General features: G+C 38.6%; 1 protein-coding gene across 1 annotated transcript; it reads right to left on the bottom strand.

Annotated features, from left to right (window-relative positions):
- Positions 1-13,678: 13,678 nt before the first annotated feature.
- LOC129276190 (uncharacterized) lies at positions 13,679-24,823 on the bottom strand. The gene is made up of 2 exons (XM_064109764.1): positions 24,743-24,823; positions 13,679-19,316 (listed from the first exon to the last, which is right to left on the bottom strand). The coding sequence occupies exons 1-2, from the start codon at positions 24,821-24,823 to the stop codon at positions 17,565-17,567; spliced, it is 1,833 nt and encodes a 610-aa protein (XP_063965834.1). The 3' UTR covers positions 13,679-17,564.
- Positions 24,824-26,571: the final 1,748 nt, after the last annotated feature.

Genomic DNA, 26,571 nt, shown 5'->3' with positions numbered 1-26,571 from the left:
GTAGTCAATGTAATCAATCGTAGAAAAGTGCTTCTACGATCATTGCTAAGCTTTGTGTTACGGGCCCCAGATATGAATATCTACAATATCGATACCAGCACTTGTTAATGATTCTAACAATACCAGGGCCAGGCCCCCTGACCCAAAGGTTAGCGATTAATCGCTGATTTAAATGAGTAATTCTGATTGGTTCCTAGTCAATCTACTGAGCAAAATGCACATGTATGCAACGATGGTCTTGAAAGGTGATTTCACTTAGCGATTAATCACCAACCTTTGTTTTACGGGGCTCTGAACATACAAATGAAAAAAAAAAAAGATTTGGCAAAATAAGCGAGTCCGTTTTTTGTGACGTCACATGCGAGCAACTCCCTTATTGATATGACATGCGATAACATTTATTTAAATTTGAAAAAGTTTCAACTGTGTATTGAATATATAACATAAGACACATTTTTTCATGCATACTTCTATGAGAAAATAATTCGATATCTTTCTTTCTTTCATTCTTTCTCTCCTTCTTTCTGTTTACGATTCTTTCCCCCTCCCTTTCCCCTCACTTTTTTCTTTCTTTCTTTCTTTCTCTCTTACTTTATTTTTATCATACTTTCTTTCCTTTTTTTCTTTATTTTTTTCTTTCTTTGTTTCTCTTTTTTCTTTATTTCTTTCTGAATTTTCTGTTCTTCGTTTTCTTCTTCAACATCTTCTTCATGTTTTTCCTTATAAAGGAGACAAGCGCCACTCCGTCCCTATGCAGCACATCTAAGGGTTCAATAGCCGTATAATCGGATTATCCCGAAAATGTATATATATATATAAAAAAACACTCAATCAAAACCATTACATGTATATTACTGTTTCTGTGGCTTATTCCATAAATTTGCTAATGCCAAAAAAAAAAAGTATCTTCCATTGTTGGCTAAATTAAAGCTTTTCATTTTCACAAGATAATACAGTAATACATTTCTAGATGCAATAAATGATATTCTGATAAAAAATATTACATGTGTTTCCTTTAAAAATACCGCAAAGAATTCATTTTGTTTATGTTTAATGGTGCCAGTGACATGATGAATCGAAATGATAATTCAACAAAATTTCTAAGCATGTTAACATCAAATTGCAGATTTAATAAATCTAATCAAATGCCAGCATTTCATGTGTTTTGCAAAATTGGATCCGCCGCTGCTTTGTTTTGTTTGCAAAACAAAAGAAATGAATAAAAAGTACTTTCTCGGAGAGAGAAAAATTGATAAATAGACCCGAAACTGGAGATTTGCATGCTTCAGCGTAGTAGTTATGCAAGTGAGATCCAATACCTATTGCCCGGCCATTGCTAAGTCCAAATTTCGAGATGGCAAATTCTGAATTATGTTGTGCAACAGTTGGCGTGGAGACTCGAAACCAATATCTTCGTACGTTAGTGCTGTTGATTCTGTCATTGTCTGTGAAATCAGAAGAGCCCCCGTGTCCAAAGTCATGTACTTGTTCATATTCTTTTCTCCATTGCGCGAACGGAATTCTTTCCGAAGTTCCCAAAGTCAACGTGACTTTCGAAGTCAAGGCTATCAATCTATCAAGAAACAACCTTCGTGTGCTCCAGGCAGAGTCTTTCTCCAACCTGACCAGGGTAAAGAGATTGGATGTAGGCCACAATGCGATATCTACAATTGAGCGTGGAACCTTCCAGCATATGGTTGTTCTATCATCTTTGGTCCTAGAAAGCAATTTCCTGACCGACCTTGGTTTCCTTCGATCTCTCCCAGAGATATCCCTAGTTATTAGAAACAATTTAATTCAGTCACTAGCCGTCAATGATTCATCCGCTATGTATTTTACCAATCTTGAGCTCTCTTTCAATTTCATAAGAAAATATTCCGACAGTCACATGATTACCAAGTATCTCTTAGCCGATTCGTGCGGACTCCGCGTCTTTGACATGCAGGAATCCCACACAGTATATACCGTGACGACCATCCTCATGAGAGATAACTTCATAAGGTTTATACCCGATCTTAGTAGCCTCATCCTGCTTGAGTGCCTGGATCTGACGGGCAACCTCATCCAAAGAACTGTTGTCCCCCACAATCTGGAGTCAATCTCACTTGGCAATTACCCTTTTATCATGTTAGGGAAAAAACTATCTACCCTTAAAGTAGGTTATAATGGAATTCGCTCACTAGAAGACTTTAGGGTTGGTAACAAAAATTCATTACAGTATCTGAGGTTGGATGGTAATCCACTGGAGGATTTATTCCATATGCTGGTAATGTCCGATCTTATTAGTCTTGTACTATCAAATTGCAGTCTCCACGGTACATTAATGATAAACAAGACTGCCCTTCCCATTCTTTCATCACTTGATATTAGAAACAATCGTATAACGAATATATCAATTCTGGAATCGAGGAACCACGTTCTCGACTCGCTGACATCTTTAAAACTGAGCGGGAATGACATCCATGATCTTAGGTTTCTCAAGTCTTTCCCAAATATAAATCACCTTGATTTATCCCACAATGATATCGTGTCATTCAATCTTCAAAAGCTCAACCCCGATATACAACTCGTTGCACTATATCTTCGGCACAATAAGATATATGAGGTTGGTCGATACCAAAATTTCTCATTATTGGGTGCAATTTCGTTTACTAGTAACTATATTACGTACATCGGTTCAACGACATTCCTGGGATGTAGTAATCTAAGAACAGTTGAGCTCGATGGTAATAGATTACAAAAACTTCCAGCTTTATCGCAATTTTCAAATCCTTTTCGGCTCGATGTGCGAAATAATGAGATACAAGAAGTTGCTCTTAATGATCTAGAACTACGATACTTAAAATCAATCGATTTATCTTGGAACAGGATTGTTAATGCAAGATTAAACGGCAGTCTGGCTCTCGATCACATATTTCTCGATGGCAACCTTTTGTCATCACCTGACATATTGAATATATCTCAATTCCCGAATCTGATATTTTTAAAGATGAGTTTTAACTCCATTACCAATCTCGATGACCACTATTTCAGTTCAAGCAAAGTGACAACAATTCAGTTGGATGGGAATTCCTTGAAGCTTCTAGTTCTACCTTATTCTTCAAATGTTGAATTTATTTCTGCTAGACAGAATGTGATACAAAACCTGACAAGCAGTATTCCTTCTGTGAACGGCCAGATGGGAAATATTACAGAGTATAATGTAAAGTGTTCAATCAGTCGATTGATGCTTGATTCTAATTTGATATCATACCTACACTCATTGGTATTTGAGGGTTGTGATAGGCTCTATTACCTATCCTTGTCGGATAACCCCATCAGCAAAGTTGAATCAAGATTATTTCTGAATCTCCCTCACCTTCAAACGTTGTCAATGTCCAATACTCTGGTCCGATCCTTTCCCTTTGAGCTCTTGTTTAGCAAGGATAGATTATTTACTCAGATGAATTCGTTAAACATGGACAATGTGACTTCAATCTTCAGTCAAAACAGCGCGCCAACAAATATCACTTCTACACTCTTGTGGAAAATCTCCCTTCGGAAGAACTTACTTGTTACCGTGCCATTACTAATATTGATAAAGGCAGATGAGATAGATTTGTCGTTTAATAACATCCGTCGGTTGAACCAAGATTCATTTCTGTTTGTACCGCGACTCAAGAATTTAAACCTCAGGGGGAATGCCGTGACAAGCCTAGATACACATGCCTTGCGATCCAATTTGCTGCTCCGTGAACTTAATCTTGAGGGGAATCTCCTCAACATAATCAATCCGAATGCCTTTGGAAATCTTGGCCAATTCTCTCTCCTTCTTGGAAACAACTACCTCGTCAATATCTGGCCCGGGATACTCCCAGAAGTTTCTAGGTCGATCTCGTTCGATGTCAATCCTTGGCGATGTGATTGTCAAATGCTGTCATTGTACATGTGGCACCTGTGTTCCGGCGAAGCTACTTTGACCTGTTGGACACCTGAAAGGCTTCGAGGAAGAACCCTTGTAACGCTGACAATTGAGGATCTGTGCGCTGAGAACGAGGATACAAGCGAGGAAGGGTTGGGAGGTACGATTTCAAACAGTGGAGTTGGGGAAATGAGATTGAATTATTGCTTTCGGATCATTGCATGGATTGTATTTACGTGTCTTTCACAGTAGATTCATCCAAGTTTTGTCCTTATATTGCAGGGGCAATTTTTTCCAAAACCGTGTACAAAACGTAAAAATGACCGTAGGATTGTGATTTTTTGCATGGCCAGCCACCACTTTGAAAAGCGTCCCGCGGCCCATGTATTGTGATATAATTCAATTAGGAATTACAGAAAATAACCCTGAAGGAAATCACCTAACACCTAATCTAATTCCATGTTCCATTTGAATTCTTAAATTTCATAAGGAAGCATTTCAGCTATATCATGCAGTTATTATGAACTTCTTTCCTTATGATTCTTTACTTCAAAATCCCACCAACGTGACGAGCGAATCCGACTCCAGACCGACCACAGGTAGTACGTTACTTCCAATGGAATACAATCGGTCCATTTAGAGTCGGTTTCGTTGGCGTGATTGTAGTATCACCTAGTAATTTGTTTAACTTAGGCCGTGTTTATGCTTCCACTTTTCAGGCCAGAATCAGCGTTTCCAACCGTGATTAGTCCAAAACACGGTTGCGTCCATGCTTACTTTCACTTAAACGCTGTTTCAAAACGCCGATCGTAAACTCACAAAAAGGTGCGTTTGTAAACGTCGTTTGACCAGAATCAGGCTTTCTGGGGAAGTATAAACAGAACAACGATCGTAAACGTGTTTAAATGACGTCATTTGGTACATGCTTCCGGTGAGATGAAAATCCGCGGGCAACTACAGTCGCATTGCTCCATGGTCGCATGTTACCTCCACGGAATTACCTCTCATCTCCCTTGTTTTGCATGTGTAAACTTAGTATTACTCTTCCAATTTGTCATCACGATGAACGTTGAGGGATTAAAAAAAAACTTAGAACATGAGTTATAATGAGGAGACATCGCCAGATGCCCCAGTAGCATAAACAAATATATATTTTATTATTTTGTATACTTAATATTCTTTTTTTTTTCTTACTATTATCCTCACCATGGTGGAAACTATATGGCTATATCAAGAAGGTCCATGCAATGACTAAAATATCGGAAATTGTTCGATGTTTATATAATAGTCGACGTACCTTCCCCATAACAACACTCGGAAAAAAAAACTTTCGAAAAAGGGCGCGCCAAATTTGACCTCGCTTTCCTGCTCAACGAAAATTACGAAGCGAAACCAGCTGGAGATCGTGATTTCGCCTCTGAAAAGTTAAGCATCAACAGCACTCCCAGAACCACGTTTACGATCGGCGTTTTGAATCGACGTTTGAAAACGCGGATTCTGTCCTCGCAATGGAAGCATAAACACACCCTTAGACCCCGTTCTCATTATACGTTCTGAACTGGTTTCCCTTAAACAATTTAGGAAACCAGTTTAAAAGCTCGCGTAACGCCGTTGCTGTAGCAACCTCCTCCACCTCCTGGGTCCCGTAACACAAAGGTTAGCGATTGATCGTACGCTTGATTTTCACGATTGATTGTACATTGTAGTCAATGGAATCAATCGTAGAAAAATTGTTCAACGATCATTGCTAAGTTTAGTGTTACGGGCCCCTGAACTGGTTTTCAGAACAAGCCGGTCTTCGTGCTAAGGGAACGCTCTCAGAGCGGGGAAATGTTTCGCACGAAATTTGAAACCGCAGCGTATGCAATAGCGCTCCAAATATTAGTCCAGATTGGACCTTGGTATTTGGAAGTTCTCTTTCCGAAAGCTCATGAGTGGATTGGCGCTGATTAGAGATTGGGAGACATGTGCCCTCTATGTTAGCTATGGGAAAGAGAACTTCAAAATAAAAAGGTCCAATCTGGACTATCCAAATATGTGTGAAGATTAGTTTTCGAGGAACGGTTGAGTCCTCCCCTAGTTTAACGAGGCAAGGTGGTCTTCAAAACCACATCGCGAGGTGTTTACTTCTACTCTTTATTTTGTACATCTACTTGTTATTTCCGCTTCGAGCGTTCCCATTGCACATTAAACTAGTTTCGAAGATTTAAAACTGGTTTCCACTTAACCACTGTTAGGACTGTAATGGGGACGAGATTCCTGATTCATTTATGTTTCCTTATATAGCCATAATTATTCTATCACATCTTGAGTTATGTGTATTGATCATGAACAACGGCATCAGAAATGACTGGAGAGACGAAATGGCGCGTTTCCTATCATGCTCGCCTTTCCAACCTATAACGTCTGCTCAAACCTTTCTGACATAACTGTTAATATTTGATTCACGTTTTGAAGAGAATTATAGAGAGCTAGGAATGTGTTGATCCCATAGGTGGCGGAAGCGGGGAGCGGGGGAACGTGTCCCCCTAAACTTGTTGTTAATAACCTTTTTTTTTTGCTTGTCAAAAAGTTTTGGTGGTCCCCCCTAATTTTTTGGGGCTTCCGCCGCCAGTGCCCATTACAGTGCATGTATATATTGCTATCAATTTGTGTTCGAGAAAATGTTATCAGACTTTTGTATAAATTGGTAATATGACTTGGCGGTCCGGCAATCAAAAATATTGAGCATGATGCACATACGTCGAGCCGCCTTCGGGTCGGCCTCAGTCTACCTTTCGACGTATGTATCTCGGGCCTCACAGACATTGTACATGTGACTCGGCCCGAGTCCAAAGTCGATAAAATTTGTCCTCGAAGCCGGCCTCTTGGCTACATCCCTGAATATTTGCAGTGAACGTCCGTAGCGGGAAACCCTTGGGTGGGCTAGGCAACCCTTTTTTATAAATCGCCCTGGATCTCTTCGGTAATAGTGGGAATATGGCGGCACACGGTCTGCGTAACGCCCTCTCGCAACACCTGTCAATATTGTGTTCCATGACATTTGCTCCGGCAACAATTGCTCCGGAAAACGTGAAACAGCCATCTGATCATCGCCTACACTGTCGGCTCAACCTCCACTCCGACTTTCAAACTGTCCTGCGGTTCCAGCAGCAAAGTCCTGATTGAGGTGGAGCCCAAAGGCATGACCTTCGTCACGTTTCGTTAACGCACGCCCTGGCAGTGAATTGCAATCTCACGGATAGACAGTGGAATATCTCTTGCAGTAGCCCGGCTAAAGGATGCCCCAACTGTCGTCATAATTACTTACTGAATGTGCATTGCAATCCCTGCAGTCTGAATAGTCAATCGTTGTGCATCATTTATTTTACATTGATTAAGGACCTTTTCATCATTTTAATGATGGTTGCTATTGTAATCGTGACTGTGATTAGCGTTCGTGATTCAATTCATGTTCTTGTTTTGTTTCACACGTGCTAAATATTCGCCATGAGCCTTATTTTTCACTGGAATCATCATTCAAGCTACGATTTTTTTACCGTGTGAAAGGGAGGTTAGATCATTTTAGATCAATGGTCAACAGTTATGTCCCGTATGATACAATATAGTGGCAAACGCTTTGTTAGGCAAGACCAGGGAGAAGAAAAGGTATGATGGGACCAGCTGAAAAAATGCACACAGTTACTACTACTACTACTACTACTACTACTACTACTACTACTACTACTACTACTACTACCACTACTACTACTTCTACTACTACTACTACTACTACTACTACTTCTACTACTACTACTACTACTACTACTACTACTACTACTACTACTACTACTACTACTACTTCTACTACTACTACCACTACTACTACTACTACCACTACTACTACTACTACTTCTTCTACTACTACTACTACTACTACCACCACTACTACTACTACTACTCCTACTACTACTTCTTCTACTACTGCCAGGTGCGGATCCAGAGTCGGACCTATATATACGGGTGAGAATTTTGTGAACATTTTGACAAGCAAAGAAAAAAAAGAAATAAAGGGTATCAGTCCAAAATGAAGCTTATTTTGTCTCCCGAAATTTTTTGGTGGACACGCAAGAAAAAAAAAGAGAAAGAGAGAGGTCACCGCTCATTTTACAGAGTGCGCGATAAAGGTATATTACGTGTTGCAGCCTTCCCCTGGATCCGTGCCTGACTACAACAACAACAACAACAACAACAACTACTACTACTACTACTACTACTACTACTTCTACTTCTAGTACAACAACAACAACAGCAACAACAACAACTACTACTACTACTACTACTACTACTACTACTACTACTACCACTACTACTACCACTACTGCTACTACTACTACTACTACTACTACTACTTCTACTACTACTACTACTACTACTACTACTTCTTCTTCTACTTCTAGTACAACAACTACTACTACTACTACTTCTACCAATACTACTACCACTACTACTACTACTACTACTACTTCTACTACTTCTACTACTACCACTACTACTACTACTACTACTACTACTACTACTACTACTACTACTACTTCTTCTTCTACTTCTAGTACAACAACTACTACTACTACTACTTCTACCAATACTACTACCACTACTACTACCACTACTACTACTTCTACTGCTACTACTACTTCTACTACTACTACTACTACTACTACTACTACTACTACTACTACTACTACCACTACTACTACTACCACCACTACTACTATTACTACTACTAATACTAATAATAACAACAACTATCTTTTCTACTTCTGCTTCTACTTCGTTTGCTACTAGGCGTTGGGCGTTGTGGCTTGCGCCTGTAATCCAAGCTACGTGGGGAAGTTACAAATTGATGCAGAGGTTCGACCCCTGGTCACGTCTTTCGGATGGTGACGTTAAAGGTCGGTCCCAGACGTAAATAATCATATCTGATTGATACACGTCTGACAAAACTCAAATATACATCGTTTTCTACTCCTACTTCTACATTTACGTCTACTTCTTCTTTACCTCTATCTCTACTTCTAGTTATTCTATATATTGCTACTGCTTTTTCTACGGTACCTCTAGTTCTACCACTACCACCGCCGACATAGCGTCAATCATCAGCTGTAGATAGGCATTATCGTAATATGAGATGACGATATATCCAAGTTATTATGAATGTGATAATTGATTTCACAAAGAGCACAACCCCCCAAAACATTCATTTCTATCATTTAATTTTAATATTTTTCTAATTTTTATTACGTCCGTTATCTATACAAGAGAATGAGTCCTCAACATTTCTTAAATTGTTTATTACATAATCTTACTCTAATATGACAGAAGATCCACGCCATAAAAGCAGCGCTTCTTAATGCAACCCCTCATTTCCATACAAGCTTTTAATACCTTTTTTATGATAATTTATCTGTACTTGATTTGTGATTATATGTAATCTATATTTGCATATGCATTTGATGTATATGATGAAAATAAACATTATACTTAAACTTGGACTTGAATAATATAGACTCTTGTATTCTCCTATAAATTACCGCAACTTGATTGCTAAATTTATTTGTTGAATTCTGTTTTTCATGAATCATTGTTTGGCATCGTATTTTGAGGCACAGTCCCACATGGGAGTGATGGTTTGTAATAGTACGTATAACATTAGATGAACATGATGAAAGTCGTTTTGACTCTTGGCATGTACTTTAATGCCCACTTTGACCTTCATTATAATTTCAGATGTTTGTTATAAGATTAAGTTTGCGATTTGTGTAATGTAAAGCCTTTCCAATTTGGACATCCGGTTTTAATGTATGCATAAACAACAGAGCGTTTAGAAACTCCCTTATCAACCGTCTTAATATTTGTATTAATATTATTAACGTTGGATGATTGGAATTATATTGTACAATACGAAATATCGCCATTCTTTCTATACTTCTCAATCACAATGGCGCTCTTCTTACAACACTGATAGATATAATTAAATGATGATTAATGTAATTTTCATGTCTTTACAATTGACCAAGCTTATTTCAACATATATTTCCGTATAGATCATGTGCATGGTATATGCTTTCTAAATTATGATATAAAATGTTGATTTATAGTTTTAGTTAAAACAAATAATAAAATATATACCCATTCGAATCACCATCACTTCTGTAGATGAATAAAGGCACTTTGTAAACACTAAATCCTTATTTTGTCTCCCTTATTGCTAGTTTCGAGATAGTTTATATGAAATTATAATCTACAATTAGCAATCTATGACATTTTTTCGGTATGCAAACTACAGGATTCTATAACTGGAGCATTTTCGCCACCGCGCCCTCATTAAAACTTAATGTTATATTACTTATGCAAGAAAACTTCTTGATAAAGCAAGCCCCCCCCCCCCAAAAAAAAAAAAGGATAATTTTTATAGTTGAAAGCAGTACATTAGAGCAAAGTGCGGATTAAATGCAACCACATTCAGAATACTGACTTTATTTAGCACACATTTGTTTGGTATACACCTTCGCATTTATAGGGGAGAAGTAACCAAACAATTACCCGGAGATAACGGAAAAATTGTTATTCATGAATGTTGTCAATGAATGCATCTGGATCAGCCCCTTCAGGCAGTGAGGGGGGGGGGTTGGTACTATTATATTATTATTAAACCAATGTGCCTTTTAACTGCGAAGACTATCACAAACTATTCATCAAGTCATGAAATCCTTCCACACAACATTTGGATCAAATAATTAATGGCGGAGAATTTTACAATTCTCCAACAATTTATTGTTCTTCGTTTTAACTTGGTCGTCGAGGTTTTGGTAACTGAGTTCATTAATGATACATCACATGATGGATATTTTGTTTTTCTTTCAAATTAATATGGCACCATCACCAATGACATTGGACGCCATCTATCGTTGATAAAAATGCAATCTTATTATCACTGTATTCCGATGTAACTCATCTAGTCACTTGCCCTTTCATTATTTGTCCACTTTCCATACTTACCAAAATATTCCCGATTTTCTTAAAGGCCTAGTCACATATAGACCCCGGACCATCCCGGATCTGATCCGGGTGGTCCGGGGAGAGATCCGTGTTGGCGCCTTGGGCATCCTTGGAGGTCCATGGTGGTCCGTGTTGGTCCTTGAACGTCCGGGAGGCCAACGCGGCAGTTTTTTACTGCAAAAAACATCCGGCGTCATACTTGGACTGCCAGGTAGACAACGATCCGGGATGGTCCGTGTAGCTGCCGTGTTGATCCGTGTAGCTGACGCGAGCTGACGTGTAGGTCTGTGTTGCTGACGTGTTGGTTTTTGTAGCTGACGTGTTGACCAGATGATCCCTGTAGACGACGTGCTCTGCCTGCATGGTCCGTGTAGATCCGTGTGAAGATGCCGTGTGTACAGTCATCAACGCTCGTCGACCGTTAATCCGAGGCAAAATGATCCTGGACCTCCCCGGATCATGCTGACATTGCCGTGTTGATCCTTAAGGATCCGTGTCTATATGTGACCGGGGCTTAATCTCTTTCTCTTATTTTGGAGTTTCGTCTTCAAATACCTTTTTGTATGTTCCTTGTAGGCATACCCTTTACCCTCAGTCCCGAGGTAGTACCTTCCCTCTCTTGGTGATCTGCAGAGATGGCGTACCCCTGACATCTCCGTTTACGGGTATTCCTATATACTCAGAGACGTACTATCCTATGGTAACTTTGCCATTATTTCAACGACCATGAAACTTGATTTTGATTGGCTACCGAACCATGTTACCATGGTAGTTACCATACTGGGAAAGTTACAATATTCTTTTATATTTGTGAAATGGGACCCTGCAGTTGGTTTCGCCGGTTTAAAGAAAGTTGTTATCAATTTAATTTATGTTTTTTTTGTTTTTTTATATTTTGAGCAAAATATTTACTTAAAAACGTTAAATTTTATGATTTTTTTCTGTTATGATCTTAAAAAGTAACAATAATTCCTAAAGTTCGTTAGAGATATAATTTCTTTATTAGGAAGGTAATCGATCATTATCTTCATCTTCATATGGAGGTGCTGTGGCCAAGTGGTCTAAGGCGCCTGGCTATACATGAAAAGTTCGGGGTTCGATCGCCGGCCGCGGCAGCTATGCCCGTGAGTAAGGCATTTAATCTACAATGCTCTTTTATCCTGCTTTCAAATAAAAGCATTCTTTCAATATATGCATTATTGGTAACTAGGTGTGAACTTGTTTTAAAAAATCCTCATCATCACAACCATCATCATTATCATAGCCATCATCATCATAAACATTATCACCACAACCACCATCATCATCACCATCATCATCAACAACAACATGATCATTATATGAAATAAGGAGAAAAAGAAGAAAAATTCAAAAAGAAGATAGAAAAGAGCAAGAGCATAAAGAACAAAGAAATAAGAACAAGAAGAAGAGGAAGAAAATAGAAAAGGAAGAGATGGTTGTGATACTAATTGTTATTCAAAGTACAACCACACCCATTTCTATCGCTTAATTTGCGATTTTATCATCGCAATCATCATCGTCATCCTCACCACCACCGCCATCATTATCACCATCATAATCATCATCATCATCATCATCATCGTCATCATTATCACCATCATCATCATTATCACCATCATCATCATCATCATTATCACCATCATCACCATCATCATCACCATCATTATCACCATCATCATCATCATCATTATTATCACCATTATCATCATAATCATCATCATCATCATCATCATTATCACCATCATCATCATTATCACCATCATAATCATCATCATCACCACCATCATAATCATCGTCATCATCATCATTATCACCATCATCATCACATCATCATCATTATCATCTTCATTATCACCATCATCATTATTACCATCATCACCATCACATCATCATCATTATCATCATCATCATCATCATCATCATCATCATCATCTTCATTATCATTATTATCATCATTATCATCATCATCATCATCATCATTATCATTATTATCATCATCATCATCATCATCATCATTATCATCATTATCATCATCATTATCACCATCATCAATCATAATCCTGTTGAACATAGAGAAAAGAAGAGTGAATATTTAAAAAGTACAAGTGAAAGAACAAGAAGAATAAGAACAATAACAAGAGGAGGAAGCACGAGCAGAAGAAAGAAAGGACAGAGGATGAGATGAAGAGAAAGAAAAAAAAAAGGATGAGCCGGTCATGATAAAGAATACGAAAAGGTCCAAGTTCAGAGTACGGTCACACCCAAAATATAGAAATGGGGGGGGGGAGGGAGGGTATTTTGTTATTTTTAGACTATTTGAAGTTATTTTCAAACAGTCTTAAAATAACAAACTACTCTCCTTTTCCCCAATTTTCATATTTTGAGTGTGACCGTACTCTGAACTTGGACCTTTCACGAAATAGACTAGCGTTGTTTTAACACCTTAGCTTTTACACCAGAAAAAAGTGGGGTGGAAATTACACCAGTTGGCGTTCTGAGAGGACCACTCCAAGCATTTACACCAGTTTTAATTTTGTGGTGTTAGCTCATCCCCATGGTGTTATTACATATTTTGTGTGTTACTTGAACACTATTGTGTCATTTCAGACTCTATGGTGTATGTCGAACACACGAGGGTCTGTCCCTCTTAGAAAATAGACTACTGTTATTTATAAAACCGTCATTGTTTTAAGGATTACGAGTTACACGATGGTCTGTATTTGCAACTTTTATTAATGATAATTACCCTTAATATGGCAATTGTTGATGTATTAAAAAAAGAAAGAGTGATATAGTGTACATTGAGTGTATTAAACAATAATATACATGATCCCAGATAAAGCAGTTGGGATATATTGTTGAACATTCCATTCAAGAATAGCGAGTTTTCGCAATTCTAACGGAGACGGATTCTAGAACATAGTCAATGTATTGAAAATTCCCGTTGAATCACAATGAACAGCTGAGGGGCCTTTATCGAAAATTGGGGAACCAGGACAGCAGATCGTATTAAGATTCGGAGCTGACGAAAAATTGCAAAATCCAGAGTTACAGACGACACTGCTGTTTTGATTCACCGATTTTCGACAAATACTGCTTTGTCATAAAGGTCTTTTGACAATAGATTATCTACGTTCCAGAAAGCGTCTGCATAGTGGTAGCGAAATCTACCTAATATTAAGAGTGAGATCGACCCTTACTCGACGCGACAGCTTCAATGCAACAAAAAATGCAAAATATTTACTATGAATGGCAGATACAATCGCGCGAACCCCTACATGGGTGAATTTCACAAGAACAACGTTTATGATTTATGTGCACTATTTATCTTCTGTCCACAATATACTATGCAATCCAACTACGACCTGATTATTAAACAAATCGCAATTTGTATTGAAAGTATAATTGTCTTCATTGGCATTTGGAATAATGCTCGAAATACTATAGTATGATATTATATATTTTGAAGAAAAAAAATGAATAAAAATTATGTTTTGTGGTCAGATCAGAGAAATGCTTCGTTTATATTTGCTACGATGGATTAGTCTACGTTTGTTGGTGGCATCGTAGGTGGTACGGGGCTACGATATTTGCGTTCATATCATGTGCAGACAGCATTGTACAGTTAGTTGGGCATCGTCGTGGGACAACGCCATACAAATGGAGATCGTACAGATATCGTACTATTAATGCGCCGATCGTACAATAACAATGTTCTAATCGTAGGATGCCGGTGTATATTATACCAATTCCCTGCATTGATATTTATTCATTTTCGGTGCCTTTAATTGAATGCGTATTTTGAACGGGGGTTAAGCCCCTTTCACAATTGACGTACGACCTGTTTACGACCACCTGCAACAGTTGTTTCTTGTTGTTGCACGATCGATCCCTTGGTGTCTTACGAGCACTCGCAGTCGTTGTAGACAATCGCACAAACTCGAGGTGGTCGGAGTTGATCGTGACTGGTCGCATCTGAACTTTGAACATGTTCAAAATCCGAACGCGATCAAATACGATTGATTCACTCGCAACAGGTCGTACCATCAGTCGGGCGATCATCGTGTGAGTGTTGTTCAAAGTTGTACGACTTGGTGCGAGAGGTGGCACAACTAAGTATAGTCGCATTTAGACGACTGGAGGTCGTACAACACTTGCAAGACTGTTGCAAGACCGCTCGAAATTACGGCTTATAACATTCCACTACCGTTGCATTCGCATGTATGCGACCGTTCAGCCCCTTTCACAATTGACGTCCGACCAGTTTACGACCGCCTGCAACAGTTTTTTCTTGTTGTTGCACGATCGATCTCTTGGTGTCTTGCGAGCACTCGCAGTCGTTGTAGACGGTCGCACGAACTCGAGGTGGTCGTGACTGGTCACATCTGAACTTTGAACATGTTCTAAATCCGAACGCGATCAAATACGATCGATTCACTCGCATCAGGCCGTACCCGGGGTCGTACCATCGGTCGGGCGATCATCGTGCGAGTGTTGTTCAACGTTGTACGACTTGGTGCGAGAGGTGGCACAACTAAGTAGTCGCATTTACTTGACTGGAAGTCGTACAACACTTGCACATGTGCAAGCAACCTACATGTACAGAGACCTGTCTTGCGACTGGTTGCGATAATAATATGGGCCATAAGACTATTGCAAGACCGATCGCAACGGCTTACAACAGTGCACTACCGTTTCATTCGCATGTATGCGACCGTTCCACTCGCATGTGATCGCACGAGCACAATAAGAGCATATGCGACTTACTCGTGCAACGGGGTTTACTGGTTGTTTTTGTTGTACGACAGCTGTTGCAACTGTGAAAGCCTCTGTGCGATCTTATGAGATGACTAGCGATTGATGCCTGTTGCAGCCTGTCGCACGACCAAAAGGTCGCAAATGGTCGTACGTCAATCGTGAAAGGGCCTTTAGTGAACGAACCTTTACTTTAATCCCTACTTTAACGCTTATATTGCCACTATGTTGATCGCGACTGTTGATCGCAATATTACTGAACATAAAGTTGCCGGAAAGTTACGTCGAGAGGACGCATTTAATTGCTGAAAAAAATTTCGCTCTCACTTAATGTGCTCGATTAAGTAATGTAATTGTTACGTAATATTTTTTATCTGTGACTTAAATTAATAAATGCTCCGCTTTTGGGAGGTGATTACCATTGGTTGTCTTTATTAATAACGCCTCGGTCAAAATACCGCAATATTTCAGCAACAGTATTCTGAACGGAAATTTAGTCAAGTGCTTGGTGTCCTTACTGAAATGCTCCGGAAATATTGTAGATTTAAACATGAAAGTGGTAAGATTTGAACTAACATGATATCAACACATAGATTCGAAAGACAAGTGGTAAAACACAGCAAATGTGTTACTACATAAACTACACAACGAAGTGCAACTAGAACTCCTTTCCCGAGAGTTCCGAACGTTTTTATCACAGTCATACCTAAAGAAGGGACCAAATGATAAAAACTATAACGCTATTGTACCAGATTTACCTCGACGTTGGGTATTGTATAATCAACCCGTGTGCCCCTCTGCGTCCTTTTCAGAATTTCCTTGAATGGTTTCACAAGTCCCGATTCATTGGGGAAACATGTCTTGCTCCGCCACGGCGCCTTATTCACGGGGCTCGCGGAAATTTTGCGAAGGCTTTTTTAAGGACGCGACAAGGGTGCCCAAAACGTGCGCTTAAATGTTCGTAAGCTTCACAAATTTTTCACGGGGTCTCTTGGATTCGCCTGTCGCTAAGAAGAAGTTTCTTATTTTTAAACCTACTCTAAAACGAAAAGCGACCCCCGAAAAAACGATTTGCGTAAAAACGTAGCAATTTCAAAATAATTTTCGGTAATTTGGATGTCCCATTTGATTTTACGTGCGTATATCGCACGGCCGTGAAAAACACCCCCTTATTAGTGGAGTGCTTTGTATCCCAGCATCAGAATGATATCCCACTATTTAAATGGTAGGTTCCATCATCCATGACTAAGGTCAACTTCACCAAAAGGTAATACCCACATCTTGTTCACTGTAAACAAAAAAATTGGTAAAATTTTAACCACCACGAGGGTAATTATGTGTCCGACCAATTAGGGGCAGTGTTTTACACCAATGCGGGAAGCATTATTGTCCAGTAAGGTTAAAAAATAAGCAGCAATTACTTTAAAATGGGAAAAAATTTCATCACACTGGATAAATAAAAATACCCAAAAGAAATGCCAAATGTTGGTTGGACACATAATTACCCATTTCTCTGTAATAATTAAAATCATACGTAGCGTAACATGAAGGTTTATAAAGGTGTGAGAGGTGTTCCCCCTAGATTTTTATAAACATTATCTCCGTTGCCCCCCCCCCCCCCTGGATATCGTAATCGACTGATTTGTAATGATAATTTCACAGTTTTACCAGTATGTCGTAAATCTGGGGATTGTAAAGGAAAGATTAGATTTGTACGATATGTATACAAACGCTATGTCGTCGAAATTACTAAGATGTGTGCAAAAAAATATGGGCCATGATATTGGCCACCTTCATACTTGAGGAAACTAAGAAACAAAATCATTGTTAAGTCTGGCTTATATCTTCATAATTGTGTATCATGAATCCAATCAGATTTAGCCTCCAAGAGCAGTGCCTTCTCATCTTTTATACTGTCCTCATCTTTAGATGATGTCTTCGTGCTCTCTTCGTCATCATTCGAATCTGACCTATCCAATTGATCACTGTCTGTTTCAGAGTTCGTGGCGCGTCCTTCTCGAGGCTGTTGCGGTGGTCGTGTTGCATCAGAGTCTGATGCAATGGCTATACCCGTAGGTTCATCGAGGCTTTGATCACTCTCACTCATGGATTCCGCTAAGTATATCGGACCGAGGTAATCCAGAGCCATGTCCTCACGAGGCATTATAACGAACGACCGCCCTTCCCTATGCCATCTGATGATGGACGGCGCAGAGGGCGGGCTAGCTGGGGGAGTATCTGGGCTGTAGTCGGTTGGTGTCTGGGTTGAGGTTGTCCTGCGTTTTACAAATTGCATCTGGTCGTGAGGTACTTGATGGAGCTGGGGAGTCACTGGAAAGGAAGAAAGAGATGGGAAGAGGTTTGGAGAGTACTGTTGATTATCCTGTGGAGGTAGACGATACAGTGGGTTGTTGGTCCTACGAGGTATTCTTGCAGGATGTTCCAAAGGCTCGTTGAAATTTAAGTAAGAGTCTTCGTAGTAAAGCGGCGGGCAGTCCACTATGTATGGGTATTCATTATACCGTTCATGCCTTGGGATATCTCGGGGATAGAATGGCAAAGGATTCCTTCTCCCTCTCACTGATGATCCAACTATACGCCTCACAGGTCGGACCTGAGGGTAGTACGGGTGGCTGTTGTTACGCGTTACATTGGCATGGTACAAAGAAGGTTGTGGTGGTACCTGAAGACTGTAACGCCTTGGCTGTTGGGGATTCAATGGTCGGGTGCTGTTGAGACGAACAAGAGGCGCCGTTTCACTCTCCATTTCAAATATAACCGGTGTAGTATCCCTCGTATTATCAACGTCTTTCATTACGCCCAGGTTGGGGTTTTCACGTTTCTGCAGATCTTCGCGCAAATCTCTGTACGCTAAAAGATTGCGTGAACTGTCATTTGAGGCAAAACTCCCACCTGCGTATCCAGAATCTTTCGAGTTATTACCACTGTTCCTCCGGCCGTGCATTCGCATCAGTTTGATTCGGCGGTGCACCTCACCGTTGCTTCCGGACTCTGAGCTTTCCCTGAAGACAGTATCCCTTTCCGCATTCGCACCTGACAATGATGTCCTTTCAGGCGACGATGCTCGTCTCACTGTCCTACCGCTGATAAAATGAAGCGGTGAATTATTCCAGCTTGGAACATTACTGGTATCAGAAGTGAACGGGGTATCCGTCTCTGTGCTCGTTCTTCGAGCATTCTTAATCATGTCAATATCCTCATCAGGGTCTTTCAAATTCATGATGGGATTGTCATATTCGTTGTCACGGTGTTTAATTTTCTGTTGATCCAAGGATTCAAGAAGTTCAGTTTCTGATGTAAAGGAGTCCCCTTTTAGCGTGGAAACCATTCCCTTACCGAGAACAACATCAGTTGTACATGTACCGATCTCTAGTAGAGCACTGTTAGTTCTTGTGGAAGTCTGAGGTACTGTAATGAAAGATGTCTCAGCTTCTCTTTCCTGCCGCTGCCGGAGACTCAGTCGATTCGGTTGTGCCCGTATCTGCTTGGTGACACCTTTGGGAGCTCGTTTTCCTTTCTTGTCAGGTTCTATTCGTACTCGAATCTGTTTGATGGTGATTTGAGGAGAACGCTTTCCCTGCAGAAAATGATAAGAAAGAAATATTACCGCACATCGTCACCTCATCGTATCTCCATTCTTCAGTGATACCAACCGATGTCGGTGTTCAAGAAGTGTAATTATTTTCATATACACAGTGCCCGTTGGCATGGTGAAAACTCATTTCTGAAATGAGCATTCTTACAAAGGCATCCCACTCCTTGAACATGTTGAAACCTTATTTTTTTTATGGGCTTTAAGAAATCTCTCTAAAAAATAAAATTCATCCTGTTTGAAAATACTAATAATGTTTATTCTACCCATTTGGGATCAAATACCCCTACGACTAATTTAGATCTTAATTGTCTTAAGCCGATGGGTTGATACTCACAAAAATAGTCGTCAGTCATTTAATTCGAACACTTCCTACACAAGTAATCTACGAAATACAGTTATTTATAAACGATTCCTATTAACAGTAATGTTTATTTGTTGCAAAGTTATATTGGTTATCTGTTTTTATAACGTACGGAAGGAGGTGAATTAATATAAACAAATCTTTACAATGATTTTACAAACTAATTCTCATGTCTGTCAAGTGGGGCATTTTTCATTAACGTAATTACATCAACGAGCCACATTTCCAATGGTTGAGACCTATTTCGAAGTTCTACAGAACCGGACATTCCGGGTGTTTGACGTCAACAACAAGCGACAATCGTGTAATTTTCAGAAAGGTGGAAAGTGCATGATGTTTACTTTTAGTTTCGAAAAAAAGCATTCCATTTTCCAATCCCCCTCGCTTGACAAGTCATTGGTTGAGCATACACCCGGTGATTCTGATGCTAATTGAAGCATGCACTTAGTGGAATGGCATCTTCTCATTAATTGAACGCTGAACGGAGAGGTGAAACACTGAGCGGAAAGGCGAAACATCGCGCTGAATTCGGATAATTGCCTTGTTTGTTTTGGCCGCTACTTAATTCGCTTATCATTCTGACAACTTTACGTGTTTGGCAGGCTCTACCTTTTTGAAAATAAAAGCATGGGATAATTATAATGGTGTACTAGGCACGGAAATGTACTTCAATCGTATCATCGCGTTCGTTAAAATGTGTATCAGTTATCTAGAATGTCAGGCAATTACCAGAATGAGGTTTAAATCTTTGAAGAGGCGAGTTTGGTGTCACAGTCACAGCAACGAAACAGACTCCAAACCGACCGATGGTACAAAGGCGGATCCAGGATTTTTCATACGGTGGGGGGGGGGGAGGGGCACATTTTCCCGATGAAAATTTAACAAGCAAAAAAAAAAAGTTTTCACCTAAAATTTAAGGTCATTTCGCCGGCGGAAAATTTGACAAGAAAAAAAAGTACTGTTTCATAGGGGGGGGTGGCACACTTACCTGAGTAAAACGGTATATTTACAATACAAATTTTGATTATGGCTCTCAAAAGGGCCGGATGTGCCTCCCGGATCCGCCACTGTGATATGTCATTGGTAATGAAGTAATACTTTTTTTGGTCTGGAGTCGAGTTCGCGGATATGACTGGAGCATAACCAAGGATGATCCAAAGGTACGGTCGTATGCAGCGGGAGGCATTTGCCCTCCCTCACCCCCCCCCCCACAGGGTTTGAAAACTTGCTTTTTTTTAACTGAAAATTTTCACAAAATTCACCAAAAAGTATATGCACGAGATCCTTCAATCACTTTGGAAAAGCAAAAGCGCCCCACTGACAAGCTCGGTCGATTCGCTCACTCGCTTTCGATTTTTTTTCAAAAGAATACGTCTCTCTCTCACACACACACAAACATCCCTACACAAATGTTTATTGTACAATCTATATTTGCTTTTAAAGTATTTCATTAAATTACCAAGGACGCAGTATCAGTATGAATCAGGCCAACCGAGGAGTGTTTGAAATTTTACAATACAACCGAGGACATCTTATATCATTGAAAATCGAGTGCCCCTTTAGCTGTACCATATGTGATTTAAGACAGTTTGCAATGGTCGGCAAACTTAAGACGTCCCTGCAGCGTGCGCTATGTCCACGTTTCAAAGATATATGCCAGTTGTGATTTTCAAAATGATTTTGAACAGAATAATAAAATTACCACCCAACTGTATCTATAAATGAGAAAAATATGTGCCAAATGGCTCTGGAAGAAAATGTGTAATTAAATGAGAAGTATTTTTCCAAGCAATGTTAACAAACTATCCCACTATCAACTAAAATTATACATATTTTCATTGTAAGTGTTTAATATATATTTTAATGTCTCTCCCCCTTAGAATTACTTCAATGAAGGTTTTCTGGAACCTGCTTTGCGTAACTGACATTCAAGTATTTGAAGATAATTGGCAGTAACAGTAGCGCGCCTTATGCCAGGGAAATTAGGACGTACGTATTGTAGGGCGCTTAGAGACTTCGGATAACGAGGTATAAGGCATTTACATTTATCATTTCCATTATTATTATTTTAGATTTACATAATTTTGTTATATCTCGACCTTTTTCTTTGATTGAGGAATCAAATTAGAGAGGAGATTATGTGCTTTTTAGACAAATGATTTTTTTCTTTGAAATTCAGATACCGCCCGACAAGTAGCCTTTTTGTATTTTTTCTTCAAATTGTTTTTTACTCAATTGTGCGTGAATGAGGAATCATCTGAGTTTTACCAGGTGAGCGAGATTACGAACTTTACGATGATAGGTAATTTTGCCATTGGTATAGCGATTAAGTTATGATAAAAAAGCGATATTGCGAGGTTTTGTGTGTGTTTTTTTTTCTGGGACACACTGTATTATCGCCTTGTCGTGGCTGCCTATTTGGTAGTTCTTCCATAATGATATTTCCTTTGAGGGTATCGAGAGTCTCTGAAACGATTTCGGTGCACTTTATCTAATTCCATATAAGTTTTTGATTTACCGCAATAATCCTTTTCTTTTTCATTTTTCGATTTATCACTACGGTAAATAACCTTTCATGACGCATTTCCGTTAATAATACATAATACTTACTCCATAATATCGGATTTATATTTCGAAACGTCATCGCTGAATGGCCATAACAACTGTCATGGGAAAGGAAAATAAGCGGTTTACGATCTTTTTGAGAGATTATAAGCTATAAATTCTATAATTTTTTTCAACGATGCCGATTGTGCAGTGACAATTTTGTCCTTGCGTCCTCGTATTCTGGGGATAATATCAAATTATCCTGGTGATTTCTTTGCTGTATTATTGTGATGATTTGTATAAAAGCTAGAAGAGATTGCAATTTACGGTCGTAAGATGCTGCATTACATATTCTGCCATCTTATAAATGTAAAAACTTAGTTACACAGATATGAGAGATGTGTTGTTTTTGAAGGAAATTCTTTTGCAAATGAAATAAAATCTTTCAGAATTCAGAAAAACGTGTCACTTGGGCATTTGTGAGCAATTACAATGGCGACGTTCATTTTGCGTTTATGAGTTACATTGGATATAATAGAAAAATACGTCAATACATTTAAAAGACAATGATATTTCATATTCCATGAACCAAGATATGATTGATTTATGTATTGGAGATGTTTTGAATTTTGTATTGATATGTCCATTATTCATTTATTGTAGGAAAACTTAATTAATAATATGTGCTTTTTAGGAGGTTTCCTCGATTTTAGCTGATATTTTACTTTACTTTGTAGGTTTAGTGTTGAAAATTTGAAAAAGAACTCAATTCTTTATAGAAATAATCAATTGAACACGGGAAGTTAGAAACCCATCCAAAAACAGACTTAAAATAGAAACATCGTTCCAAAATTGTTTTTCCCTTTTTGAAGCATTCACAATTCTAATGTCTAGAATTCACATGTCATTTATCCTATACGTGTTATGTGTAATACGTACAGTATGGAGTATGACTATTGTATGAATCGATATTTAAATCGGCCTTCAAATCATTTTCCATCTCAACCGCCCCCACCTTTTAAAAATTTATTTTCTATTTAGAGCATTCCCCTCCTGGGAAAAACGCAAAGGTCACAATGTTGTATGTGTCTATGGTGAGTTAACGCTGCATTTCATTTTATGTGCCGAGGCAGAACTGAAAGAAAACAAATGGTGCATCCCCGCCTTTTCACAAACCTACATGAAACATAATCACATGAATTAAAGGGGAAGTTAGCCGATCGTGTGATGGCCGTAACATTAGGACATAATTACAGAAAACGCCATTCTTGTATTAAATAATGGGAGGGGGCTAGATATAAATCGTTGATATCCATTCACGTTTAAATGTGGAGCGTTGTGGCCCAGTGGATTATTATTATTATTATTATTATTTTATTTGGCATTCAAAAAAATAAGAGTACAAACAGATCAGAGACAGTATCAATCAAACTTGTACATGATATAGAAAATAAGACCTGGATGAGAGTTGGAGAGGCTGCCTGGGTATGGAAAAGGCTAACTTAATAGCCATAACCCACAGGTCTTCCTCCCCAAACCTCCCAACCCCATCCAGGTCATAACACCAATGGTGAAAATAAAAAGAAGATATTTAGAATCGGCAAAATACAATGGTCATACATGTAACTTGGTCACTTCAAGCCAACCCCCACAATACTTCCCCCAATCACATCATTATGTATCTACAAGCATTAGAATGATAAGCATCAAACATTAAAGCAATCGTAAGTTTGAAATTATAGATATATAATACTGCATCTACCATAAGTAAAGGGATACAATAAGAATATATAAAACCATGTAAGAGCGATCAAATGACATAATGTTGAAGTTGAAATAGGCTGGATTAGATTTAGTGTATAAATTATGAATAAACTTGCTCTTTTGTTGAAATTTGTCAATGGGAAAATAATAAATTAAGCATTATCGAAGGAAATACCATTATAAATCGGACATCTAATCATTCAAAAAACAGAAAGAATTTCACGACGAAGGAGGTTCAGAAGTTTTGAGATGTTTCCAGATACAATTTCATCTTTGATATGTGAGGGCATACTTTCCCATATAATCGGAAATCTATGTATTGCAGTTTGGTGCAAACGTTCGGTTCTGGCTTTCATGTGGTGGAATAGGATTGTGTGTTCACTCTGGCGTGATCGTACAGTTATATTGTCATTGACCGCCTCACATGATACAATGTTATACAGGTTTTTGATTACAAATGACATCATTAGATATTTCCTTCTGGATTCAAGAGTAAACCAAGAAAGGCTCTGTAAGCGCTGTGGGTAAGGCATTTCCTGTTGCCTTTGTTTCAAGATTACTCGTGTTGCCCTTCGCTGAACTCTTTCCAGGGCTTCAGTATGTTTCCTTGTGACGGGATCCCGTATTCCAGGATTGGCAACACAAGTGATTTGTACAGACAGAATAATGCCTGTTGTGACACGCCATTACCTAATCTCGATATAAGACCTAGCATTCTATTAGCCCTTTTAATTACATTATCAACCTGGTCATCCCAGGTCACACTAGAGTTAAGGGTGACCCCGAGGTACTTGAGAGAATGTACTTGTTCTATCATTGTATCATCAATTGTATACTCTGTTTGCCCAACATTTTTCTTACGAGGGGCAATCCTAAGAACTTTAGTTTTTGCAGCATTAAGTTGCATTTTGTTTAATTCACACCACTTAATTACACATGAAATGTCAGCTTGGAGTAACTGTTTATCGGACTCGTTTCGTATTATACGGTATAAGAGCGTGTCGTCTGCAAAGAGCACACATTGCGATTTTACTACATGAGTGATATCATTAACAAACAGATTGAATAATCACTTTAATCCGGTGAATAGGCCTTTAGAAGCAGTATATAGAAGTGCACCACATATACTACAGTAGGGCTATATACTACATAACATGGCTGTGTACTTGTAGAACATATGACATTTCAAAAGAAATACTGCAGAAATCCTACTTGAAATGCACAAGAATAACTCCAAATTGGTCCTGATGAGTCAGTGGTTTATATTCCAACACGTGATAGACCATATATATATATCACCGGCAACAGTAACAGCAATAAAAAGAAGAAATTGGAGAGAGCTCTTTTGGGCCACCTAGTAGCGCACACACTCGAGCAAAAAAAAAAAAAAAAAAAAAAAAAAAAAAAAAAAAAAACGGAGGGTCGTGGGTTCAAATCCCAGCCATGGTGTAGAGTCCTTCAGCAAGAAATTAATCCACATTGTACTGCATTCAACCCAGGTGAGGTGAATGGGCACCTGGCAGGAATTTATTCCTTGAAATGCCGAGCGCGTAAAAGCTGCTTGAGCTACAGCCAGGGTAATAAAATCCAAGTCGTTTGGAAGCGCATAGAGAAGTTATTCATAATGTGTTATGCGCTATACAAGAACTGACTATTATTATTATTATTATTATTATTATTAAAGTCTACGAGTATGATTTTAACGTTTGATCCTCGTTCATCGATATTTAGACTACGCTACATATCCAATCTTTAACAATAAAACTGCATGAGTGGACACACTTCACAACTGCAGAATATATCAAACCCTTTACTTTTGAGAAAAAAAAAGATAATTTAAAATTAATGTTTTCTCTGTAGAATCTTCTGTGTTTTTCTTTCTTTCTAACAGTGTAGATGAAGTCTTTTACTGATTACTTGCTGGGACTGTTAACCATCACCACATCAAGTCATAAGAACAATAATCCCAACTTTTATCCCTTTTATAAAGTTTTAATGTTTTTTTAAACACCTTTTCGCTGACTATCGTGGCTGAATCTATATCAAAGGACACGCTTTGCAATAAAATGGTTTTAAAACATGAGAAAAGGTGAGGGACTTGCTTCATGAATACGTTATAAGTATCTTCATCATAATTTTTTTTTTAATGGATGAATATTATTCAGAACCCTTATCTCACTACAGTTACTCGATTCTTATCAAGTCCCATGGGACTATGTTCATATCTAAAGAAGATGACAAAAAGTGTTCTTGTTACCTAAATTGCAGCACAAAATAAGATTACAACCAAAGATAATATCTCTTTACTTCAGGAGAATCTTCAACTGCCCTTCAATCTACCTCGGTTTTTTTTTACCGAGAAAAAGAAAAAAATCGTAAAAAAACTAAGAGAAGAATAACAGAACAAATAAAATTAAAGCATATGTGGTTCCATCGCCCGACAGACAAACAGAGGTAAAAAATAGACCAACAATGAAATACAAAATCGTATACACTCTGCTTTAATAATTAAAACAAAATTAGAATATTCTGGAGGGGTACGGTGAATGTTGTTGATTAGGTAAA

The sequence above is a fragment of the Lytechinus pictus genome, chromosome 14, assembly GCF_037042905.1.
Source record: "Lytechinus pictus isolate F3 Inbred chromosome 14, Lp3.0, whole genome shotgun sequence".
Lineage (NCBI taxonomy): Eukaryota > Metazoa > Echinodermata > Echinoidea > Temnopleuroida > Toxopneustidae > Lytechinus > Lytechinus pictus.
This window is presented reverse-complemented; position numbering and strand designations above follow the sequence as displayed.

Coding starts and splice junctions, on each gene's coding strand:
- LOC129276190 (XM_064109764.1), bottom strand. CDS start 24,823: ATGATAGAACAAGTACATTCTCTCAAGTACCTCGGGGTCACCCTTAAC. Junction 19,317..24,742: donor GGGATGACCAGGTTGATAAT/GTAATTAAAAGG, acceptor CATTTTCTGCAG/GGAAAGCGTTCTCCTCAAAT.